This window comes from Phalacrocorax carbo, chromosome 6 (assembly GCF_963921805.1).
Source record: "Phalacrocorax carbo chromosome 6, bPhaCar2.1, whole genome shotgun sequence".
NCBI lineage: Eukaryota > Metazoa > Chordata > Aves > Suliformes > Phalacrocoracidae > Phalacrocorax > Phalacrocorax carbo.
The window spans coordinates 42,775,612-42,800,283 of NC_087518.1; the positions used below are offsets into that span (position 1 = coordinate 42,775,612).

Sequence of the window (24,672 nt, forward strand, 5' to 3'; positions counted from 1 at the left end):
AAATTTACATAAATCAAATTTTAGGTAGCTAAGCTTGAAAATACTGGCCTTGTTTCCTGGAGTTTTATTATGTTAAATCATGCCAAGCCTCACAGGTTTTCCCCATCCACCACCCCGCATTTTTTTTCCCTGCATTTTTCTTCAAGCTTGTTGTAACTATACAACTATAACTATTATCCAAATGGATAACAAGGAAAAAGATAAAGTGGTGATCTTATTGTTTTATCAGAGGTGTCAGTGGAAGACTGCTTTGTCATTTTATGAGAGATTGTTTTAATAAACAATTAATGATTATTTCACACTTCCTTTTTTTCATTATATGTGACTGAAATCTGAAATTTAATCTTGCACATCAAGTAAGCACCAAGCACAACCTTTAAATCTCTCTAATCTTCTCCATTTAACTCAGACTATGCTAGAGGTACCCAAACAGAATAAAAAGATTTCTAGTCCCTCAAGCACTGAATTATACACTCAGCATTTGTCATAAGCCGGTGACCCGAGTGGTTTAATCTAATTCAACTCCCTCAAACGCATCCAAAAGTGTTTTTATGAAGACCCTCCTCTTTGCCAGTGTTTCAAGGACATGTTTTCTGTTTATGGTAAAGACAGATTATTGTTCCAAGTTCAAATTTTTTAAGGAAAATTAATCCATTCTCACATACCAAACATCAGTTTAATTATCCCACCCATAGGACACTGAATTAGGTACACACTCTGCCAGGACACTAATGATGCAAGGTGCTTTAGAGCACACACAATGACTGGTCAAGTCATTTTCACCTTTGTAAAGTTAAAAGTTTCAAGAACATCTCAAATCTCCATATATCAATTCTTTTCCAACAACAGCTTACAGAAAGCAAGACAGCTACATCCCTCAGAAAACCATGACCCTCTATCAGGCCACCTCAAACCTCAGCTAATAAGCATGCAGACTTTGCCTAGCACTTCCATTGGCTCCAGTTCATAAATAAAATCTACAATCATGTCCATTATATAACTTTATACTTTTTAAAGTGATGAAGTGACAGCAAAAAGTATCTTGGGAGAGTCTGACAAATTTATCAGCAACAAATGAATAGAGAATGATGTGAGTTTTTGTTTTATTACAGCTGTCATTTGGTGAGACATCCTGCCCATGCTTTGAGCTGTACATACTTGTGGAAGATCTCTGCTGATAAGTACATACTTTTTATTTACTCAGTGAACTTGATCTTACTTGTTGAGTTTCACATTCCTGATTTCTCCTGACATATGACTGAGGAATTCAATAACAATGGTGAAGTAGCATTAGGCTCTAGAAGTGACCATCATGCTATGAAAAACAAGGCACTGTTTTCTTTTGCCTCAACAGTCACTAAAAGCCTGCAAAAGAAAACACTTTTCTTCAAAGTAACTAGCTGTCTTGCACTGTACTGTGGTGTTGAAGTCTTAATGCCAATATGACTAAAAACCCATTTCTTTCTGGTCAGAAGGGACTGATCACAACCACCAGCATTTACAAAAATAAGATACAGATAGATACATTTGCCATGTAGTTTCAAAATCCTGACTGAAAGAAAACTCTGAAATTACGAAACTGGCTTTTGCCATTATTTTTCATCTATTTATGCCTCTAAACCAAGGGTTGGCCCAACTGAAGGCATGGAATGAGCAGTTGGATCTATAGGCATTTGAATACTTTTCTAAATCCACCTCCTAGCCCTTAACTTTTCAGTATCTATTTATCTAATCGAAAAATCAGTGGGTCACCTCTAAGCAAATATGCACTGAATGAAGGCAGGGCTACGCAGCAGCCAGAAAAGTGACACACTCATCACCTCCTGATCTTATCAGTGACCCAGGACAGGCCACTTCCCCTCTGTGCCACTGTAAGGATATTAATACTTGCCTGCTGGATAAAGCGTTTTGAATTCCAAAGGTAAAGAGTAAATAGTAGCAGCCAGCTGCTGTTACATGAACAATTTAAGTGAAAAGAGGAGACAGCTTGGTATGGACACTGGGAAAGAAAAACTAAGTACTGTACTGATGTTCTCCTCCCCTAGAGGCTGTCAACAAATCCATCCCTTTGTCTTCTCTTACCTTTCTGCCATTGACCTGTCCTGGACAACTCTTACTGCTTTATATTTTTCTTTTTTCCACCTTTCAGTCCAAAATACTGTAACTTCTACCCTTTGTCTCCACAGTTCTCTTCTTGCTCCAGGTTTGAGAAGCAGCTGCCAATATATTCTGGGCTCCCTGTTGTTCCAGCGGCATCCACACCTATATTGGACCGCTGCAAATTCCCTTCTTCCCCCGCCATTAAATTCACACTTCCTCTAATACCTTTCAAAAAGCTGCACAGCACAATACCCTACACCAAGAGTTCATTTTTGTACAATGCGTTTTATATATTTTTATCCACTTCTGTCTCTGAGCAATTTTTCATATTACCTTATAGTTCCTCAAAAGTTTCTTGCCAAGTTGAACAAGAACAACAATAAAACCAGGTGAATTACACCTGTAAATATATACAATAAAACTCTGATTCATTTACATTCCAGCGCATCAAAGGAGGATTCTGCACAAGGCTACCAAATACAAATAATCCAACTTTTTTGTAATTCATTAGGATCACAAACCAATCCATTTTACATGGGTGGTTAATTCTGATGCTTGAATAGCACATAACACTTAACTGTTGGAGTTCATAGACTCGTTAATTAAATACTTATTAGCTATAGAACATTATGTATATTCAATTCATGTTTGCAAAACCCATGACACTCTCTGCAAAAAACGTGATGGAGCAGGAAGAAGACATCTGAGAAAAAAAAAGAAATCCAGAAATGTCAGAGTTCCTTAGCTGACGACAGCACACAAAAAGTGTGTGTGCACTGCAAGTCTCAGCCAATGCACTCCTTGAAAAAGTAGTAGACTGTTGGACAAAAATGCTGTCTCAGCAATTTTTTGTACCTCTAGGTTAGTCACTCTTCTGCACGTTTAGTAGTTTTCCCTTTTAAACTTTCAGCATAGAGTCCAAAAAAAGAGATTAGAGCTGCACCCTGAAGGACTTTCAGATTTCCTGATAATGCAGAATCCTGACATATTAAACAAAAAAACCTCCATGTGTATCAATGAGAAGTTCAGTTTTTATTACAGTGCACACTGACAGTACCACATTAAACCATAAGTTATGGGCTTGATGTAGAAATTACTGAGAGTAACTCTATAGCTACGCTATTCAGAAGGCAAGACTAGATTATGATAATAGACATTTTGGCCTTAGAATTTATGAAGCTATGAATATAAATAAGAATACGATTTACAGACCACACTTTTTTCTGAAGTTTGTCCCACATGGATGGCAAGAGTGGAAACTCAATCCCCTCACTGAGAAAGAACTCAAGAGACGGCCAAAACACTACATAAAAACTCTTATCTCAATGTTTTAACAAATTATACTGACTGCTTAGTTCATTAAAACAGTCTATGTATGTAAAGCTAAGAGCTTGATTCTGCACTTACATGTACTGGATACTATTTGACAAAACTCCACCACAAAGGTGGAGAGAAAACAAGTCAAGCCAATGAGACTCCATTTTCTAAGTTCTAATCATCATTAAATATTGCTTTAAGTCACTTACAGCTTTGTTGGATTCCTCATCAGTCAAGCTTTTCATGACAACTTCCAAACTCAAGTTGTCTTCACTGCTTGGAGGTTCAGTGCCACCATGATCCTAGCAGAAAGGATTGGTAACAGTTCTTAAACAGAGCTATGATCCCCCATAATAGCTAAACTAAAAAAAAAAATTAGACAATTTTACCTTTTCTTTTGTTTTTCTAAACAAGTAGCAGCATGAAAAAGTAAAAAGATCCACAATTAAAGCATCCCAATGTCAGGAGACAAATAAGCGATACAAGTTTTGAAAGACAGACCTTGGTCTCCTCTTGGCTGGCCCAAAGTACCACAAGGTATTCCAATACTAGCACCTAGGTGCAGATCTGGGTCAACTTTCAAGGCCAGACTAATCCCTATCAACAGTGAAACCTGCTGAGTTTTTATTAAGAGGCGTTCTCCAGACTTCTGCTGGGAGGGAGAGTCTCACGCATGCTCAGCACGTTAAAAGCAGCCCGGTTTCCTTCATACCATCTGAACAGGTCGGTAGCAGCAGGACTGAGTGCTCCGCCCTGGAGGAACTGGTAAAGCTGAAGCTCTTCTGGTTAGAGCACATGGCCACCAAACTCAGCAGGCTTAAGCCAGCACTGGAGCACAATCCTCAACTTGAAGTGCAAATGTAGCCTCAGGATTCAGGTAGTTCTGCATTACTGTGAGAATACTGCAAACAACATTCACTGACAACTACTGGAGAACCAGCAAATGAGAGGAATGGCCCAAAAGACAGGTATTTTTATGAAGATGTGCTCCAGAAGTTTCTCCTGCATGAAGTTTTTCTCTTTCTGTAGAGGATTCCCAACATAAATGGCCCTTGAAACATAAAATAGCACCATACTAAGCAGAAAAGCTTGTCTGATCAGGATTTTCTGGTATTTTCTCTAGATAATAACTAGCATATATTTAAGAAGCATATGCTTGCAACAGAAAATTATTTCCTTCCCATACCGACAATTCAAGATAGAAAATGGCACCTGAAAAGATGATCTGAAAAGCAAAAACATTGTTAGAATTTAAAAGTTTAGATTATCATTAATTTGGTTACATGTAAAATGTAACATGTTAATACTCCTTCCCTTTTTCAAACCAACCAGGTCCTGAATGTGAAAAGATTTTTCATCTATTATTTTGATTTACTTTATTTTAAAGTAGTTTCAATACACTTAAGCCTTTCATCCAAACTTGGAGCTGTTCTCTCTTGCAAAGCAAAATGGACTATGTGCAACAAATGAAATATCAAGATCTACAGCTATTTCTGAATTTTCATTAGACATTTACATTTAAGTGCACAATGAGAACGACACAAATGTCTCGATGGCCATTTAAGCAGGTAAAGTACCTCTGTATTTGTACAAAGGCTCATTCTGTTCAGTATTACAACAACATATCTCATCCTGTGGCTTTCTGATGAATGAAACTTTTTAAAAACACATATTTTATACCAACTAATATTTACTATACTTTGCTTCTGGTGGCTTGCCTACACTATTACACCACAACGTAGTCTTATCCTGTCCTGCAACTCCAGGCAATGAAGCAAGACGCTGTTTTAAGGCATATTTACTGTTTATCATTTTCCATATTAGAATATCTTAATGAAGATAAAGAGATAAGATAAAGAAAATTAGCACAATAGTACACAGTAACTATGGCACCCTGTTAGTCTGTTATACTAGCTAGGCTATTTAATATGGTCTGACAAGTTTCATGTACAGTGTATGTAACACACAATGTTACATATTTATTTGGTATTTCAAAGATATTTGAAGATATAAATGATATAATTTCAACAGTCAGTTTTGTTTTGCTTTATTTGAAGACAGGAACAGCTGACAAAGGAAAGCAACAAATTTCCATACAACAACAGTATTTGTTGCTTACATTTATTTTATATAATAAAAAGATACTAGCTAGAAGTAAAAACCTGCATTTACTTATAAAACAGACACAATGTAAATTGTAAGGGCTTGCCATTACTGAGTGAAACTCAACCCACGAGCACCTACCACTAAAGGCAAACATTGCACACGAGGCTGAGCATTTTGGTTTCCACATGCTGGTAGAGTCTAATTACAGTTTCATTTGACTACAGCACAGAATGTGCGTAAACAAAGCCTTGTGGTTCATCCTGAAGACATAAATAAACAAAGCTGGGAACAAACGCAGGTATTAGAGAGTCAACAAAAATAAAATGAACTTGGGCTCTATAAATTGTAGACTAATTTGCAATCCACCAGATGCACCTGGGACAGGCTGCTTTTATGGAGGAGAGAATGAAAAGCCAAAGCACTGTCTGAAAATGGCTCAGATCCAAACAAAAACTAGGCAGCTCTTGCACTGCACTACGCCTGCATGGAAGTAGCCATCAGTGGCGATATAATTTGGAAAGCAATAGCAAGCATGCAAACAGGAGATTCATCCAGCATTACCTGGTGTGGACCAGTGCTGTAGGATCATAGTAATGCTTATTGAAATACCAGGAGTTCAATACACATTAATTTATCAATTCAAGGCAAGACCAAACCCCAATTGAATTATAAAACATATTTTGCTTTGTTAGCTCAAATAGAAATAGAATTAAAAAGCAACAGCAAGGCTAACCATGTACTTTATCTAGAAAATTTAGTTACACCGTATCGAGATGTCAAAATGATAACAATGTGGTGACACTGCAGGGATTCATGGTGCACAAGAGAGCAATCAGTCTACACTGGGGCTGAGATAGCAACTATAATGAAGAAAAACATTTTTAAGATTACCACACAAAGGCAGTTTTTGCATTGGAAGATTGTACTCTACAACACCGCGTACTAGAGCTCACTGCTCAAATAGCCCTTGTCTGCTCCTTCAGGAAGAAAACAAGCAGGAATGAGAGTCTGATGCTGGGGCACAGGACAAAGTGGTGGACCAGGGCTCTCAGTTAGGCTGGGATTGTCTCAAGGGGGTCTTTTAATGCAAACCATGTATACGGTGACCTCTTTTACCCTAGCTAGTTGCTCATCATTACTACCTTTTTTTTAGACATGCTGATGGGAGGGTGTTCTCGGGGAAAAGACACTTAGAAGGCAGGAGCTTTCTCCTGGAAAATACTCATTTCTCTTCTGTAGGAGGATATCCATGTTCCAGGCAAAAGATCCTTCCCGTGACTACTCTAACCAGCTGATAAAGGAGCGGGATAGGAGATGGCAATGTTTTCATTTGGAGATTTTTCTTCCTTCTGTACAGCAGCAATACTCTGTTTAATACCTGTCGTTAATGCTATGCCAGCCCTTTCAGTAACAATGAGACCAATAGAAAAAGAAACGGGAAAATATCCCTATTAGGTCAAGTTCCTACCCAAAGCATTTTACGATTCAGGGTTTAATTAGACAAGGTTCTAGAATTTATAATGAACTGCTAATTATTATTATTCTATCTAATTTAGAAATTCCCAATTAATAAAAAAAACCCACAAACCTTACCTCAATAGAAGAGTGGGAGCTGGAAGGCAATGGGAAAGGAGTAACAGCCATCTGATTGACTGCATCTTCACTTCTGTAAAACAAACAACAACATACTACAACAACCACCATAATGGCCAAGCTTTTCTTTAGAGCTGGTTTTGCCAGTTAAGAAAATTCTCTTACTAGCACTGTTTCTTACTAGAACTTAGAGCTTAGAAAAGGACTTCAGTTTTGCCTTTGTTCTTTGCTAGAGAACAGATTACATCCCTTCTTGGGACCACAGTATTTTTATCTGGGACACACTGACATCACGGTCTTTGGAAATCTAATTTTGTGTGGATTTTCAGAGGATGCAGTTGGGAGTATATGGTCCCTACACATCACAGATGTGCTAATACTTTGCTAGCCTCTTCTGATAGTGTCTACATTTGTAAACTGTTTGTTTACGGACTGACATACACATTACTGAACTACAATACTTGTTTTACTATAACGGATTGCTTTTTCTTTGTTGTTCATATTTTCTGTGGTCTTTCTAAAAGATTGTGTAAAAACTTGGAAGAACTTTTATAAAATGTAGGGAGAAAAAAACCCCAGATGAATGCTGATTCCCCCTATACATAAGTTACATTATTTTTCAAAGATGCTTATTATGTATGGCATCTTTTCCTCTGTCCTCTTTAAAATGCATTCCTAAGTCAACATCTTATTACTTTGTAACTTTCTAAAGCCTTTTTTTTTTTTTCTTTATTAAATAGCATTCTGCCTTGCTAGTGTTTTTCCTCAACTGCCGTTTAAAATTATTTGGCTCTGCAGTTTTTTGGCCTCTGTAAAACCAATCCAAGTAAAATGAGATTTCAGTGATATTGTTAGAGGCAAATCTGAGGCATATTAAAAAGATTCCAAATTTTGCTTAAAAACTGTACTGATGCACCTCTATATTTTGGGGGTGAACAGAAGCCAGGAGCATGATGCAAACCCCATTTTGCTAAAGATTCAGTACTACCACAGACCCTCCGCTCACCAGAACAAGAGAAGGGAGGAAGCAGTAACACTGTTGCTTTGCAGATACAGAACTTGGGATGAAATGACTTATGTAGTGGGTCTTCTGGGTTTGATTTCTGGTTTTGTCTACCTTCCAGGTCACCGTAAGACAAGCACAATTTTTTTCCTCTTTAATTTCTGGAATAAAATATTAAACTACTGTGTGTTTAAAAACATTTTATAGATGTGCCTGGAAGAGAAAAAGTCTCATTTTAGCCCTCAAGAGTTAAACACATGAAGCTAGCACGTTAGGATCACTGGAAGACAACACTGCCTCACCAGAGCAGTGTATGGGAAATTCAGTCACAGGCATTTGAAATGATAAATCCTGCAGGCAAAGGTTGGTGAATTCATTTACTTATCTTCAACCAGGCATCCATACAATTCAAAGGAATTGGTTCTGTGCTGCTCATTTTTGTACTTGCTCCCAGCCTCTCCTCTTAGCCCTGCTCAAAGCCTTGCAGGAGTCAGAAACCATGCTAAGATCAGAACCAGTGTGTCCCATGATGCAGAATCATGTATGTACAGAGCCAAGACAGAAATCTGAAGACTGCACAGAATCAAGCCCATGAATTTCCTAACTGTTTCACACTTTCGAAGTGCATTTTATCCCGTAAGGCATATTAGGCAACAATATTTCCCCCCCTCTTATCCTCATGAGAAATCAGTCTAATTATGTTGCTTTCCTAACCTATAAGAATAAATCTGAAAATGTAAGGTGTCTAAGAGTCCCAGCAATTTTTACATGACTGTAGAGATTTTTCTGACAATAGCTTACATGAAGCAAAAACAGCATGAAAACTACCACCACTTCGGTAGCTTACAATGCATGCTGCATGCCTTGCAATTAGGAGCAAACTTGAAAATAACAAGGTACATATAAACTTTTGCAAGAAATATAATTCTAAGAACTGATAGACAGAAGCTTCATGATCTGCATGATAAAGTGGGGTATAACTAATTACACAAATTAGTTTCTGCTTCATGTATACACACAAAATGTTTTTTTTCCAATCACTGGGCAAACATTTTTATGCAGTTTTAAATGGATGGCCATTTCTATTCCAAGCAATAAAAACCCACTTATAATAATTCCGTGGGCAAAAAAATGCAAAAAATAGAAAACCAAGGTTACGAAGTGTCACAACTTGTAATCTCCCCCTGCTAGGACTTGTACATATTTAAATACTTTAAAGCTGCTTCAAAGGAGAATGCTTCAAAGCAGAATCAAAGTGGGAACATATTTTAAAGTGACAGATCTAATAATAAATTGCTCTTTCTGCTCTCCACTTCTATAAGTGTCCTCAACTAAAACATGAACTTATTTACAGCTAAAAGGAGCAATCATTTTCTTTTGATGCTGGAGCAGACAGCTTAGAAGTCTGAACATCATATTCAAATTACAGTGACTGCAAATGAGCATTCAACGTATTTGCCAATAGTTGCTACATAACCACCTCCAAGAAAGCTGTTCTCAGTTACCAGTGCTCAATATTGCTTGAGGTTAAGATGTCTAAACCCTTCACAGTCAAGACACAGCTTCATACTTGCAGGGTCAAAGCCATGTACAATGCAAATTATACATCAGGGAGGCTGAGACACTCCCCTTCCACTATCTGCAGAAATGATAAACATCCACCATTCGTGTTCCAGCTCTGATACTGGTTTGTATAAGGTGCTGGGATGGCAGCCCACCTCCTCGCTGAGCCTGTGCACCAGAGAGCTGTTTATATTTCATCAGTTACATATAAACTGAATGGGGAAGGAATTCATCACTCCTCCCACAAACACTTTTATTGCTTCTAACCTCTCAGGATGAGTTTCTGAGTGAAAATGGGAATGAGATCTGCTTGGAGGTTAGAGTGCCTATTGCCTGTACAGCTACATAGGAAGCAAGATGAAAGCAATATCTAAGTGGCAAAGACTCCTTAAACTTTAGAAGAGCTCATACCTTTTCAGATTTATTTGATTAGATTGCCATACTTTACTATGTTTTACTTCCTTTCTAGCCTAAATAGGACTCCTGGTTATTCCCCATCCTTTCGCGCTGACCAAAGAGAAGAACTTCTGATGTTTTGCTCTATCTAACAACTGCACCTCTGATGAAGGGGAAGATGTGTAGCTTAAGCAAAGACAAATACAGTTATTATGGACTAATAATTAACTACCATAAACGCTTGGCACAAAAAATAAAAAAGCCCTAAGAGAGCAATATGCAAATATAAATCTTAAGGGATTACTCATTCCACACTGCAGAAAGTAAGCCTGAAGGGAAGTTAAAGTTGTGTGCTGTAAGGCTTCAGCTCAGATGCCCTGTAACGCTGTGCTGCACTTACCAGAAAGCTGTCTCTGGCACTTTGGAGGAATGTCACGCAGCTAGAATAGTCTATGAAGCATTCCAAAAGTTGTTTTTCTAAAGATAATAACCAGAAGTCACAGCCTCAGCCCAAGTCAGGATTATTTTTTTTTTCATTTGCTCATCAACCTCAGACTTTTAATTCTTGAGTTCAGGTTCTCTGTCTTCCTTTGAGAACATTTCATTTTTTTCCTTTTTACTTACATCTCTCAGGTTTGTGATGGTATAATCTCACTGTCATGTAATGCTAAGAAAATACTTACTGAGCATGCTGAATGAGATTCACTACCTGTCTAAAGCAGACCATCTTGTCTAAGATAGTTTTGGAGGGGTAATTCATCCCAGCACCCAAAAGACCTAATTTAGGACAGGATGAATGGAATTGCTCTTTGGAGGTTCCTGACAACTGTTCACTAATCGCAGAAGTCCAGCTGACCTCTAGATGTCTAAACTAAGGAAGATGGACCTCCTGCCAAACTATCTGCAACTACACACATCATCAACACATAAAAGATCATTTGACAACAGTTTTGTAAGGGGTTGTGGATGCTTTTGGGGAATACAAAGTACATCGAGAATCAGCAGAAAAATACAACTTTTGCACAGCTGCATGACGTCTTAGTTGGAACAGAGCTGGAGAGCAAGTGAATGAACAATGTTTGCCAGTAACTCTTAGGACTCCCACGGGTTGTGGCACCAGGGCATAAAGTCCTGCAGATTACTGAAAATCTACACCGCCCTCAACTAATGTATTAAAAAAAAAACCCCAAATAATCAGGATCTCATGTTTTCTCATCTTTGTTTTCCTCCAGATATTCCTCTGGAAAAGAGGAGCTGCAGGAAAGCTGCCACTGAAAAGGCACGCTGGATTTTTCCTTCAGCTGGGTCAAAGCAAGACCTTTGTATTGTGCACCTTCTTAAAAAATCTCTCATACTAACAGCAAGAACAGTCTCGTTTTCTATTTTCCCTCCATCCACTCCTAACTATGTGAGAGCCAGATGCATACAGATATTTTAAATGAACAACTAATGTTCATATAAACTGTAGCTTAGGTCATCAAAGGTTTGAAAGAACCCAAATTACTTAACTTCCTCAGCTGTGCACTTGTTCCCACATGTGTATGACAGCAAGAAGGAAACTGCTCTAAAGAAAACAGGAAGAGTTCAAACTTGCATACAGTCTCTGGCAAGAGCTTATTTTTAAAGCTTTCCCACATGAAAGAATCTAAACAATCAAAGCAAGTAAAAACAGTTTATACTATTGAAATATGACCAATTATGTAAGCTAGAACAAACTTAAAACAAAAATGATTTCTAAAGCTTGACAATATTTGAGACTCTAGCACACAACATACAATGTGACTTATAGGGGCTCTAAAAGAAGAGCAAAGACTCAGTAGCAAAGTCACAGCAATGCAGACTGTTAAACAGCACCAAGAACTGGCCAATCTAGCTACTGCCCTCGCCCTACCAGTCCTCAGAGTATGAGGATATCTCTCTCCTTTGCGTGCCATCATAAATAACAAGAGATTAGTCTTTGCAATTACACCTAGAAATGGAAGGAGGGATTAGGTGACAGAGATTTGTGGGCTTCACTGAGAAGCTACAACCCCATCACCAGAAATCAGTGATAACAGGATGAATGACTGCACTGTGGGAGGACAGCTCTGGACAGCTAACAGGCGGTATTTAAATAAGCAAAATCCTACCAGACTTTATTCTTAAAGCATTTCTCACGTTTCATTACAGCACAAGACAATTTTCTTTTAAGGAATAAAGGTATACCAAAGAATGAAACAGAGAACTGAACACAATGAGATGGTGGTTTGAAATCAGTGGCATTTGCTTTGATGTAAGCATTCAAACTATATTTGATCTGCTTATTATACCAACACTGAAGCACCAAAACAGATTAAAGGCAGTTAACTGAGCATGGAAAAAACACTGAATTTGCTGAATCATAAAATTCTCACTGTAAAAGAGCATTCTGATATAAACTGGATTCCCTACTACAGATGTAAAACCAATTTATATTGTTTTCTTATGCATCTTACAAGGATGGACTGACAACGCGTGAACAAAACCCACAGTGGATACAAACCCCATTCTATTTTGGGAACTAGGGCACAAAGCCTCCTGCAAGAAACAAGTCCCCTTCTCAGATTACTACCTCGCTAATCCCTGTTTTTGGAGACTGAAATCAAGAATTTCAAAAGGCAACAAATACCTTTACATGTCCTATTGCCACTGACTTCCACTAATGCTTCAATTGCCAGACTCCTTTATATGCTTTGGAAAGCTGCAGTCAAATTATTATTTATTTCTGATATTCAGAAATCAAAAAGACAACCCATATTTGCTACAGTAGCTTGGAAGTTAATGCAGCAGTTTTAAGACTTTGAGGTCAGATAAAATGCAACTGGACATTAATCAAAGGAATCAGACTGAGTCATTTTGTCTCAGGAAAATCTTAGCACACTTGGGCAATGGGTTTGTTTGTTTGTTAACTGGGTGAGCAGGTTAAATGCCTTCAAGTTTGTTACTGTAGAAGGCTACAAGGCACAAGAAGCACTGAATCTAAACAAACAAACAAAAAAAAGTAAAGCAACACTGTAGCTGCAAATCTTTTAGATGCTATTACAAGCTCATGTAATTAATGAGGCCACTGGGACACTGGGGAACAGTGCTGTGTTAAGACCTATACTTTGGAATCTGGCCAAAATCAACTGTTTTAAATAATCATCGTCAATTTAATTGAGGAAAAGATGCTTATAACCAGAATGAGAAACCTTCAAATATAAGGGAACGTCTATGGTTCTCACAGCACTTACTGCACTATGTCTCATCAGCAAAAATTGCAGGAAAGGGTGGGAATGCAATTGTAACACTACCTGGGTATAAAAAAGTGTGAACAGATTTTTATAGTGCAGATGTTAAGTTAGGATTTCAGTAAAAAGTCGAAAAGACTGAGGACACTTTCTATTCTTTATTTTTTCCCAGAAAAAATAGATGTGGGTGCAACAAAATCCAAGTTATTTAATGATATTCTCACAGAAAGCCTTTTCTGTGCCCAGGAATTTCTGGGCTTCTTTCGTAACTGATTAAGGAGTTTATGGAAACATCCCCCTGCCCTGCACATGAACCAAAACACCAGAAATAGGAAAACCTTGATGCTGTTTCCTGCTTCAAAGTGAAAAGCAGCATGCTTATCACCGAGCATCCTTAATCTGAGGAAAATAAGGCCTCAGGATATCAAAGAGGGCACTTTTTAGTAATAGTCCATGAACCCCACAAGTTTTGCTTTTATATCCTAGGTCAGCTCAGTCAGGCATGCAGGAACTTTTTAGGCTGCAGAATGAAGTGTTTCTGGAAAACTATAACCTACTCAGGCCTTTAACTGGTGAAATTAGAATATTAATATCTTCATGCACATGAAGATCAAACCCATTTCTCTCACAACTCCTGCAGTATGCATTGTTTTGCTGTGGTGAGCTGTGGCCCCTTCTTACTATGTGCTCCAGAACGTGTTCTGGCTATGTTATGCTACAGGCCGCCTACTTTAGAAGTTGCACTGGTAACAGCGCTTGGGAGGAGGAAAGTAGCATTTCTGTTGCAACTGACTCCTCCTCATTTTCAAAGCATAACAAATATAACAGTATCCTGCTCTTTCCACATCATTAGAGCCCAGAGGAACACATCTAAAATCAGCCAAGCAGCAAACCTACCAGGAGAGCCGAGTCTGCTACACTAGGTGCTTTGTTCTCAGCTGGAAAAGCTATTGCACACGCATGTACAAGAGATGGATGGAGATTCAAGACGCCTGTTGCTGCTCTTACTTACTACAGCTGGCACCACAATGCACTAAAGAGGTGGCATTTCAATACCTCAGTTTTATATTATAATTTTGAAATAAGTTGATAAAGCAAGCAAAAACCTTTCCTACCAAACTGCACCACAGACAAGACTTCTGTGCTGGCACTGTATTTTGGTTCATGTTTTCAGTCTATCACATCCACTGGTTTCGTGGTCTAAGGTATAGGAACTGGAAGCATGAACACATAATGGGCTTATGGAATACTTCTTGCATGAAAAAAAGAAAATTATCTTCATTTGTCCTTAAAATTCGCCTTTGAGAGAGACGGACTGATTTAGCATTGCTAAAATTTTGAAACACCCCTCTTACTACAAGAAGTTGACCATATATTAAAAAAAGGAGACATTAGTTTTCTTTCTGTGTTAGAGCCAGTGCTCTAGTAACTAACAACATTCTTTCAGTGGGAGAATTTCTTTTCACTGCTGTTCGAACGGCTGGTCAGGTCAAGCGACCAGACCCATCAGTTGTCAGTGTACTCTAATGCAAGGCCGAGAGCAGTGACAAGATGTGTGCTCTTGGGAAGTGTGAAGACATATGTTTACAACCTCAGAAGCAGCATTTAAAAATGGAAACTTTTTTTTAAAAAAGCTCTAGAGACAAGATTTATCCAATAGTATTTCCAATATCTACTAATTATGATAATTAAGAAAACTTTTTGCCTTGAAATTCACTTCTACATGGACAATCTGAAAATGGGAATCATGGCTAAGAACTTAGATGATCTTTATGTCTTAAACACAATACAAAACATGCACCAAGGATTGCCAATCCATTGGTGACTCGAGCTAACACAAACTCTTTGTTGCAGCTCTGCAGAGCTAAGTGCTCTGCAGCCAGCCGCAGTGCTCGGTGAAGCAGGGCAGGTTGCAAGAAGCTTATGCTCTCTGTGACACTTGACAACACTAAACCCAGCCCTGGGTTTTGGTTTCATAAGTTGTGATTCTGCCTCTGGAGATTCCAACCAGACACGTTTGCCACATGCAGTTAAGTAATGGTGAGTGAGTAGTTGTACATGACATTTAATTTTCAATAGCTGGGGAAAGTAACACAGGAGCTGCAGGCAGGATCATTAATCTCCTCCAGATTCTCTGTTCTGCCAAGTATAGCAACTCATTCTTCACTGCGCTAATGCCACTCTTCCATCATTTTTGTGTATGCTGTACCAGACATAGCCATGTGAGTAAGTGTACACATTTATATGCATTCACCCACAGATTATTATATTGTTCACAGGTGAGCTGTGTATGAGCGAAGAATATAAAGCGATATCAAGTATGATGTATATGTTGGTGGGAAGACCACATTATAAATGGCATAGGGATAAGCGCCCAATGGAAGTCACAGCTGAAATAGATGCATTTATGAAATTCCTATATATTAAAGTATATATGAGTTCTGGGAAAGGGGCAGCTCCTTCCCAGACCTCGTGTCCAGGCCCATAAGAGTACCACTTCCTGAACTACAGAGTGAGTGCATGGAGGTGTCCTTAACTCACATACAGACCAAGAGGAAGAATTTTCATGCTTGGAGTAAAAGAAAAGATGCCCTTTTGCAGATGAAGGGTTGTTTTAGCATATTCCCTCCCACATCAGCCATCCCAGTGCTCCTTGCCAAAGTCAGGTTCCCGCTCTGTGCAAATGTGCCCTAGCTCATTTTTAAAATCCTCTTCAAACGCCCATACAAAGCCATCTTTCACACATCCACCCAGCCAATGCTCCATCTACTCCATTCATAGTTGCTTGTTTTCCTCACAGCAGCTCCCTCTCCAGCCCCAAGCCTCTGCACCATTTTCACTCCTTTCTGGCAGTCTGGGTGAAGCAAGCTGCCCACGCTGTATTTGTGCTTGCAGAACCAGCCTAAAGCACTTTAGTAAGTTCTAGGGGAAGAAGTTCTTATCAGGGTGCTCTCAAACCCCAGAGGGACAGCTCAAGTCTTCAGCAGACACTCTTAAAACAGGCATTCAATTACATTAGATCTTATTTTTTTACATTATTAAGGTCAACTCTTCAATGGTCCTGAGATAAATAGTCAAGAAAAAGGTTTATGACACTTCAAAGAGAACTGAGCAAGTTCAGCATTTGCAAAACAGGATAAATATGTAAATCACATATGTAAATATGTAATGTAATAGGACAAAACGCAAACAATTTTTTTTTATGAGAACTGTTCTTACCGTATGAAAACTAGCTTGACCTTTGATGGGGCAGTCTTAATGATTGCAGAAGCATTCTGGTGACTTCTTCCATACAATATCTGATTGTTTATCTGTTAAAAAAAAATGAGATTTTTGTGTTAATGGATGTCATGGTTTTAGCTGGGATAGCGTTAATTTTCTTCACTGCAGCTGGCATAGTGCTGTGCTTTGGACTTAGTATGAAAATAATGTTGATAACACACAGATGTTTTAGTTGTTGCTGGGTAGTGCTTGTACTAGTCAAGGACCTTTCTAGCTTCCCATGCTCTGCCGGGTGCACAAGAAGCTGGGAGGGGAGGGGCACAGCTAAGAGGACAGATTCAAACTGGCCAAAGGGATATTCCTTATCATGTAACGTCATGCCCAGTATGTTAACTGGGAGGAGCTGGCCGGGGGAGGGAGGCAGCAATCGTGGCTCGGGGACTGGCAGCGTCAGTCAGAGGGTGGTGAGCAGTTGTATCGTTTGTGGTTTTGGTTTTTTCCCTTTTCCTTTTTATTATATTATCATTATTATCATTATTATTTTAATTCTTAAACTGTTCTTATCTCAACCCACAAGTTTTTCTTTGCTTTTGCTCTTCCGATTCTCTCCCCCATCCCACAGGGGTGGGGGCAGTGAGCGAGCAGCTACATGGTGTTTAGTTGACGACTGGGGCTGAACCATGAAGTATGCACTGTTTTAATTTAGATCACCAAGATTTCCAAATTTACTGTGGGATAGAGAGATAAGACTCAAAGAAAATGAGGTCTGCAAAATATAAATTGGATACCTTTTGAGGCTCTTACATATCAACGTTGCACTGACAGAGATACCTATTTGTACAGTGTTGTAGAGACAGAAATACCAGAGCTGAGGCACCAGAGCTCAGGCAGAGCTGTGCTGCAGAAAGACATCATTTGATAAGTGCATAGGAGATGGGCACTGGTCAGCTTGGACTGCCCAAGGCTGTTGCCCCTTCTCTCAGCCAACTACTGGAGGGGGATGGGGATTAGTCTGCAACTCGGCAGCAACATTTTAACCATTTCTTATCAGCTTTCTTGCAATTCCTTTTGAAAGGATAAATCCTAATTTGATTTTAAGAACATCCTCTTTCTCATACTGATTCCGTAACGGAACACAGAACTGCAGCCTTAGAACACATTCTAAGATATTACATTTTCAACATCTTATACTCCAATTTATCAAAGAAAAACTACTTTATTAATAGCAAAATATTCCAAGTTTTATTCTAGACCAACATAAAACAGGAACCAATGCAGAGCTAATTTAGTCCTATTAGCAAGCCACTAATGAGAGAAATCTTTTACTCATTTTCACAGATCCATAGAACGGATTTTAAGTCTTGTTCCCAGATTTTTGGAAAATGACTTGATCTGAGAAGAATCATATGACAACAGCACAGATTTTCAGGCAGACACTCCTGTACCTTACCTACAGGTAAGTGGCAGTTTAGGATAACTTGCTGTTAAGATTGTGCTGACTCTCCAGTTCCACAGAAGGAAACAGAACTGATAGCCATGGAGACAAAGGACAATTTAAGGACATGCCACATCACTTCTGCTGTGATGGATCAAACATCTAAGCACAGCAACAGACACCAAGTACTACTTTGGACACTTTTGCTTTGTGCAAGCAAATGCTTCAGTTTTTCAGAGGGAAATAGCTTGGCTTTAATACAGTGTGTGCTTCAGGACATTTCTTTCTGTTGGAAATAGAAGTCTTTTCCCAGTTTGAGGAAAATAAGATGCTTACTGTGTCCCAGTGCCATGCTCAGTGAGTGGGACTTCAACAAGGACAACAGCATCTCTGAGATTAACACAGTAGTAACTTCCAAGCCAATGCAAAGCATACTCAGTATCATACCACAAAAATAACCTGCAGTGTAAAAATTGAATATTTAAAGCATTTCATTCTTTTCACAGGCAGGGCTTGTGTTTAATACCATGCTCCACCTCACCCAGCCTGCAACGTCCTGAGTTTCTAGGGCTTCAGCTCCCCTTCATTAATGTCTCCTGCCTCAAAGGTATCCCAAGAGGATGCTCAACTTTCAGCTCAGATGTTGCACAAACTACAATCATGAAGATCATATGCCAAACATAAGGTAGATATGAACACTACAATACATTTAAAGAAAGTGAAAGCTGAGTTGAGTATTATGGGGGGGAAAAAAGACTATGTCAAGATTAACAAAACCCTTGATCAGTCTCACTTGTACCCTGATGATTTTCAGATTTACAACTAAGCTGAAGCAAACGCTCAGCAAGGTGGTGAAGGAAAGCATCCTCCTCTGACAGCAGGGACCAGGACCACCAGAGCTGTCTTCCTTCAACTTTGACAATTCAGACTGGAATAAGCATCAAGATGATAACGTTCTGCGGAAGAACATTTACCTACACCTAATACCTGTGAACATGAACATGGAAACTAATTCAAAAGCCGTATCTAACCTCTTTTTTTTTTTTTTGTCCAAAAAAAGAAGGCAAAACTTTAAAGATTAAGAAAAAAAAATAGAAATTAATTGTATTTGAAGTCATGATGTTAGTTCAGGTTCGTGGTTCAGCTTGTCCCGTATCTTGCCATCTATGCAAGCAACAGAGGCTTCCAAGTGTGTAGAATAATCTGCTATTTAACTCTGTCAAAATTCTCACTCCAAGCATCTTGATTAGATTAATGCACCTCTCTGGAGCTGGTGTGTTCATACACCCTTCTAAAGTGAACAGCCAGCTTTGTTTCAATACTGCATTTTTTTCCTTCCACTCTTCATTTACAACATAATATTTACATTCACATTTGATATATCAATGCTGTTTAAAACAATAATGATAATGGAGGCCAGGAACAATTTACTAGTGGTTACAGAAGGACTTTTTGTTACTGAAAATGTTTGTATTGGATTTTGGTTTTGTGTTCTTAGAAGGTTTTTTCATTCAAACAAGAAATAACTGGCTAAGTCTTACAGCCTTGTGTCATACAGGCTATTTGGTCATACTGGCAACGTCACAATATTCCCATCTTATTTTCAATGGGTCAAAACAACATGCAAGTTCATCAGTTAAATAAGGACAATGCAAGGACAAGAATAAAACCCCTATTCATGAAAAATGAAGTGCAAATCATTTACCTACCAAGTTGCTTACTATACAAAGAGAGAACCAAGAAAGGTCTACGAGAGTCTGAGCTGGCATGAAATGATCAGCACTGAGGAAAAGAGCATCACACCGACATTTGTACGGGTTTAACAAGGTGCTGTCTGCAGCTGCCATGGTTGCAAAAATAGGGTGAGAAGCAACATCCTAGGCCATGCTTTGTCAAATCAAAGATAAATTTTAAAATCCAGTGGCAACAATTAATGCTCAGTTGCATTACGGCTTCAAGCTGGACTTAAAACTTTCAGCAAGTTTGTTGACCTTAATCCTTCTAAGTTCAAAAATAAATTATTCACTGTGAATACTGTATGCTTTACAAATTGTTTGGATTTAGTTAAATTACCATCAATTTTTCTAAACAGCAGACTTCTTAGATTAAAATTTATAGACTTTACTCTGGCTAAATTAATCCTATTCAGTAGATGTATCAAATAGTCCAAAATGTAATTAGCTGTGAGCTGGGTCTGTAAGTTATAATCATTTAATTACACCAGAATGAAAGGATAATCAAAGTAATATATCTCCACAAGGTTTTGGACTGTCCCACATAGTTACTACAGCCAGTATTAATCTTTTTTTTTTTTTTTTTTAAAAAAGGTAACTTTCTTTTGCAAAGTAAATTAATGTTCTATTAGCTACATATACCACAGTGATAAGCAAAGCACAAAGGCCTACTTAAACAAAACAAAAAAGAGAACATCTAGGATTTCATAAGCAACACCATTTTAAATCTTTCAAATTAAATAAAGCAACATGTCAGATTAACCAAATAGTTCTCTGGGAGTCAGAACCTATAAATCTGTGCTTTACTTTTTTCATTATCAATTACAAAAGAAAAACAAAACTTTGACTTAGCCAAAGAAACAAACTGATCCAAATCAACCTCAACTCTTCTTTAAATGTCTCTCTACGTAACTTGGAAAGACAGCCGAGAACAGAGAAAGATAAAAACATGATACAGGTATAAGGTCAGGCCAGCGTTTAAGTTCAATCTTTACTATACTCCTTAATGGCAGATTATATCACATATCCCAAATGTACTGTTGCCTTCACCTAAAAAACTTTCAGTTTACAGTTTCATACACTGAAGTAGCACAAAGTACAGACCTCACTCAAAGCTAAACTCTTAAATTAAGAGAAAAAAAATTTAAAGGATTGTTTGCTTCTCAAACTTTAATTTGCAGAAGAGAAACATTAGATATGGATATTAAAAAAAGTGCACTGTTTTTACTATGCGGCAGTAATGGAAATCGATAAAATTAGTATAATCTGATTTTTACAAAAAGCAAGTTAAAAGATATTCCAAAGCTAATAAAAGAACTGGCATAGCTGTCTGTAATAATTACTGCTTTCTACGAATGCATTATTTTCCTCCTAACCACAGGAACTGTAGCATTTTGAGATACAACCAGACTCTCTGAAACAATGGCAGAAGTTTCAAAAACTCTTTCAGTCAAATTACATAGACTGAAGCCCCATAAAATACACCAAACCCACAAATAATAAAGCATGAGGAAAACATTAGAAAGAAAAAATAATTAATTAGAATGTGACTTCTTTCCTCACCAAATTTCTTGCCCAGCACACATTCAAACATGTGCATCATCTAAAGTGATCAGCACACCATAAACTCCATAAAGAGAGAAAATCTCCTGCCCTGTGTTGCAATTCGGTTTTGCCCTTGACTTGGCAGGCAGCTCACCCCTGTGGTTCCCCCACCTAGAGAGTGTGGAAAAAGAGAGAGGACAACAGAAAACCACAGATTGTCTGTGCTCTCATGCACAACCAGCTTTCCGCTTACAGCGTTACCTGATTTGCAGCTTTAAAGATCACTACCCAACACTAACCTTAATTGGTAACTTGTATACAAAGTACATGAAAAAAGCATTTGTATCCTCCTATGAAAAGGACACTATCCCTTAATGTTGCCTTCAGTAAATGAATCTGAGAAGAACAGAAGTTGTGACTACTGTGTTTAAATAGAAACACAAATGTTTAAAAATCACCACATCATTCAAGATGACTCTTCATGTCAAAACCTCACTGCCTTTCTACATTCAAGTTAATGTCCCTCCTGAGGGATAGTGCCACTTGCCTAATCCAAAGTAACTGCCTTGACCCAGGAAAAACATAATAATCCCACAACAAATTAACTGAGAATAAAATGACATTATAAAACAGAAGTGGCACTGAGAATTTGGCTGGATAGTTCATTACTTTGGGCAAAATACTGATGCATCTATTATATTATTATAGCATAATTCATATTTATCTAAGAATCTTAAAATAAAATAGCAATAAAAGTACATTTATCACAAAAGCCCTCTGGTTTTGAGTTATGACAAAAACAGCGTATGAAAAAAAAAATTGCCTCTCATACAACAGTCCAGAATGGACAACAGGCAAACTTGTACAGTGATTCTTGACTACAAAGACTAGCTTTCACACTTTCAAGAAGTGCTGTGGCTTCCTAGAGCAAACCATCCAAATGAGCAGTTTCCTTCCCCCTCCCGCACCATTTTCAGCAAGAAAAGCAGGGTAGGAAGATGGCAGAAAATCCCAACATCAGTAATTTAGCATAACAGGGCTCTGAACAGCTTGGTTTATTAATAGAACACAGTTGACTCTCTTATGGAGAGATAATGACAATAATAATAATAACAGCGTGGATTGTTCAGTGTGAATAAAACCTACCAACAAGACAGACCCATGCAGAGTTCACAAGCAGCAGGGCTTAACAGCACAGATACAGCACCATGTGAATGTGCTGCAGGCCATGCTGGGCACAAACAGCCACAGGACTAAGCTCAAACTAATAAGATACGAAGCAGTGCAGACACCTGCACTAAACCATCAAGCCTGCAAGGCAGGAGCACCACAGATGGTTTCTTTGCTTGGAAAGAGAACACAAAAGCAGAACTTGTGTCATGTTAAAAATACATTCTTTTGCACCAGGACCAAATTCTGACCCAAGTAATTTTCCTCCATGTATGAAAGTAGGACAAAAGGACCTTCTCCCTCAAAAAGCTGTCTTCTCCAGCAACATACCCATTCAAAATGCACAACAGAAGATATATTAAGAACATAATGGTTACAATTTTTTTATGTGACCTGCATTTCACTCAATGTATAGGCTAGATTGACTTTGAAAAGATCCAGGATCATGCCCCCAAAAGACTACTGTTGTTTGCAGAAGCTAAAAGTGAGATGATATTTCATCAATTCAGTGATAAAAGACTTTATGAGGGTTGAGAGTGGTATGTTTATTTGCTAGTGAACAGATGAGAATACTGGGGAAAAATGGCCTCAGATGCTTATGAATGAAGTGGTTGCAAAGTCAAATAGCTTTTTTTTTTCGTATGGAATAACTAAATAATTGAGCAGTGGGCAGTGGCCAGCAGCTCAGTCTGCAGGCAGAGCAATTAAATACCTACATGCAGCGAAGCACTACCCAAAGGAAGAAAAGTTAAATTGCTTCATCAGTAAAGATTGTCCATGCAGGTCTCTGAACAAGGCAAGGAAACCATGAGACACACAAATGCTTCTGCAACCAACAGCCGTGCTCACAGTGGTTTAATTTTATGTCTTTAACTGGAAAAAAATCAAGTCATCTTGTTTCTGACATTTCCTAACTTCTGAATGCTTGAATTTGCCGTTAATGCTCTTTTAATGTATTTCGTTGTAAAAGGCACTGCAAGTAAAGCCAGTTGACCATCCTGACCTCTGCATCACTGGCACGCAAGTAGCACAAAACCATACTGGAGATATTCAAAAGCCATCTGGACGCAGTCCTGGGCAACTGGCTTGAAGTGGCCCACTTGAGCAAGGTGGCTGGACAACATGACTTCTGAAGGTCCCTTCCAGGCTCAACCATTCTGTGATATTCTTACCTCGGTAACCTGTATACTTGTCGGGTATGAGGATTCCTAACAGTTACTGAAATCACCTAGTTATTGAACACAATGTTTATTGAAAAAAGAAAACCCGAAACCTACCAGTGTAAGTGCCTATTAGTTCTATTTCAATGCTATTCACATAACACTGCAATGCTTTTAAAAGACAAAAAAAGAGAGTTTTGAATAATCAACCACTGGTACGAACATGAGATGTCTGTACAGGACTAATGCACAACCCATTCCTTTGTAATACAGGATGTTTTGACACTGGATACATACTCAGTGGGGCCCAGAATGAGATTGCAATATCCTTTCATGTAAGTAATCACACTTCTGCCCACAAGTGACACACCTTTAATTTCATTGCAGAGGTAAACAGGAGGGGTAGTTATTAAAGTCTCTTTAAACTTCAGTTTATTTGCAGTTTGGCATTTTTGAGATAGTGAACATCACTTCCTTCCACTGAAGGAATAAAAACCATTTTTTCTGCCCCTGGACAGGGGGAGGAATTAGGGCAACACCACCACTTTGGAAAATGCTACTTATAAAATGGCTCATGGAAGTAAATCCCAAGCCTTGAGATATACATGATTAATCACAGATGGTGCATCTTTCAAGTACTGCTAGTAATACTTAACGTTAGATCAAACAGTGGCAGGAATAACTCACAAGATATGAGTACACTTCAGCGGATCCTCCTTTGTGGAAAAGTATTGATACAAATAGCTCTACCTTTCCTCCACCATGAACTACGTGGCCTATGATATGCACAGAGGAAAACAGCACCATGAGTCCTGGTATAGACCCAAAATTTGTCAATTTTAATTTTTTTTTTAACATTAGGATTTGGTGCCAGGGACAGAAAGAACATAAATTCGAAGGAGAAAGTAATTTTCCTACCCTACTCCAGTATGGCATAGACCTTCATACCATTTATCACACTTAAAAAGGAAATAATAAACTTCAGATGGTATTATTATTATAGCAAAACAAGTCTTTGTACTATGTGTATTGAAAACCCATAATTACAGAACTGTTAGACAATGACAAATGCTTAGACAAT

The 24,672-nt window shown here is 38.3% G+C and overlaps 1 protein-coding gene across 6 annotated transcripts in view; it reads right to left on the reverse strand.

Annotated features, from left to right (window-relative positions):
• The window catches only part of PATJ (PATJ crumbs cell polarity complex component), a 156,516-nt gene that overhangs the window by 37,283 nt on the left and 94,561 nt on the right, over nucleotides 1-24,672 (reverse strand). For all 6 annotated transcript variants that reach the window (XM_064454937.1, XM_064454934.1, XM_064454933.1 and 3 more), the window contains 3 exons: nucleotides 16,546-16,637; nucleotides 7,117-7,189; nucleotides 3,627-3,719 (listed from right to left, as the gene is read on the reverse strand). In XM_064454937.1, coding sequence (XP_064311007.1) covers nucleotides 3,627-3,719; nucleotides 7,117-7,189; nucleotides 16,546-16,637 — 258 coding nt within the window. The remainder of the gene's footprint in view (nucleotides 1-3,626; nucleotides 3,720-7,116; nucleotides 7,190-16,545; nucleotides 16,638-24,672) is intronic.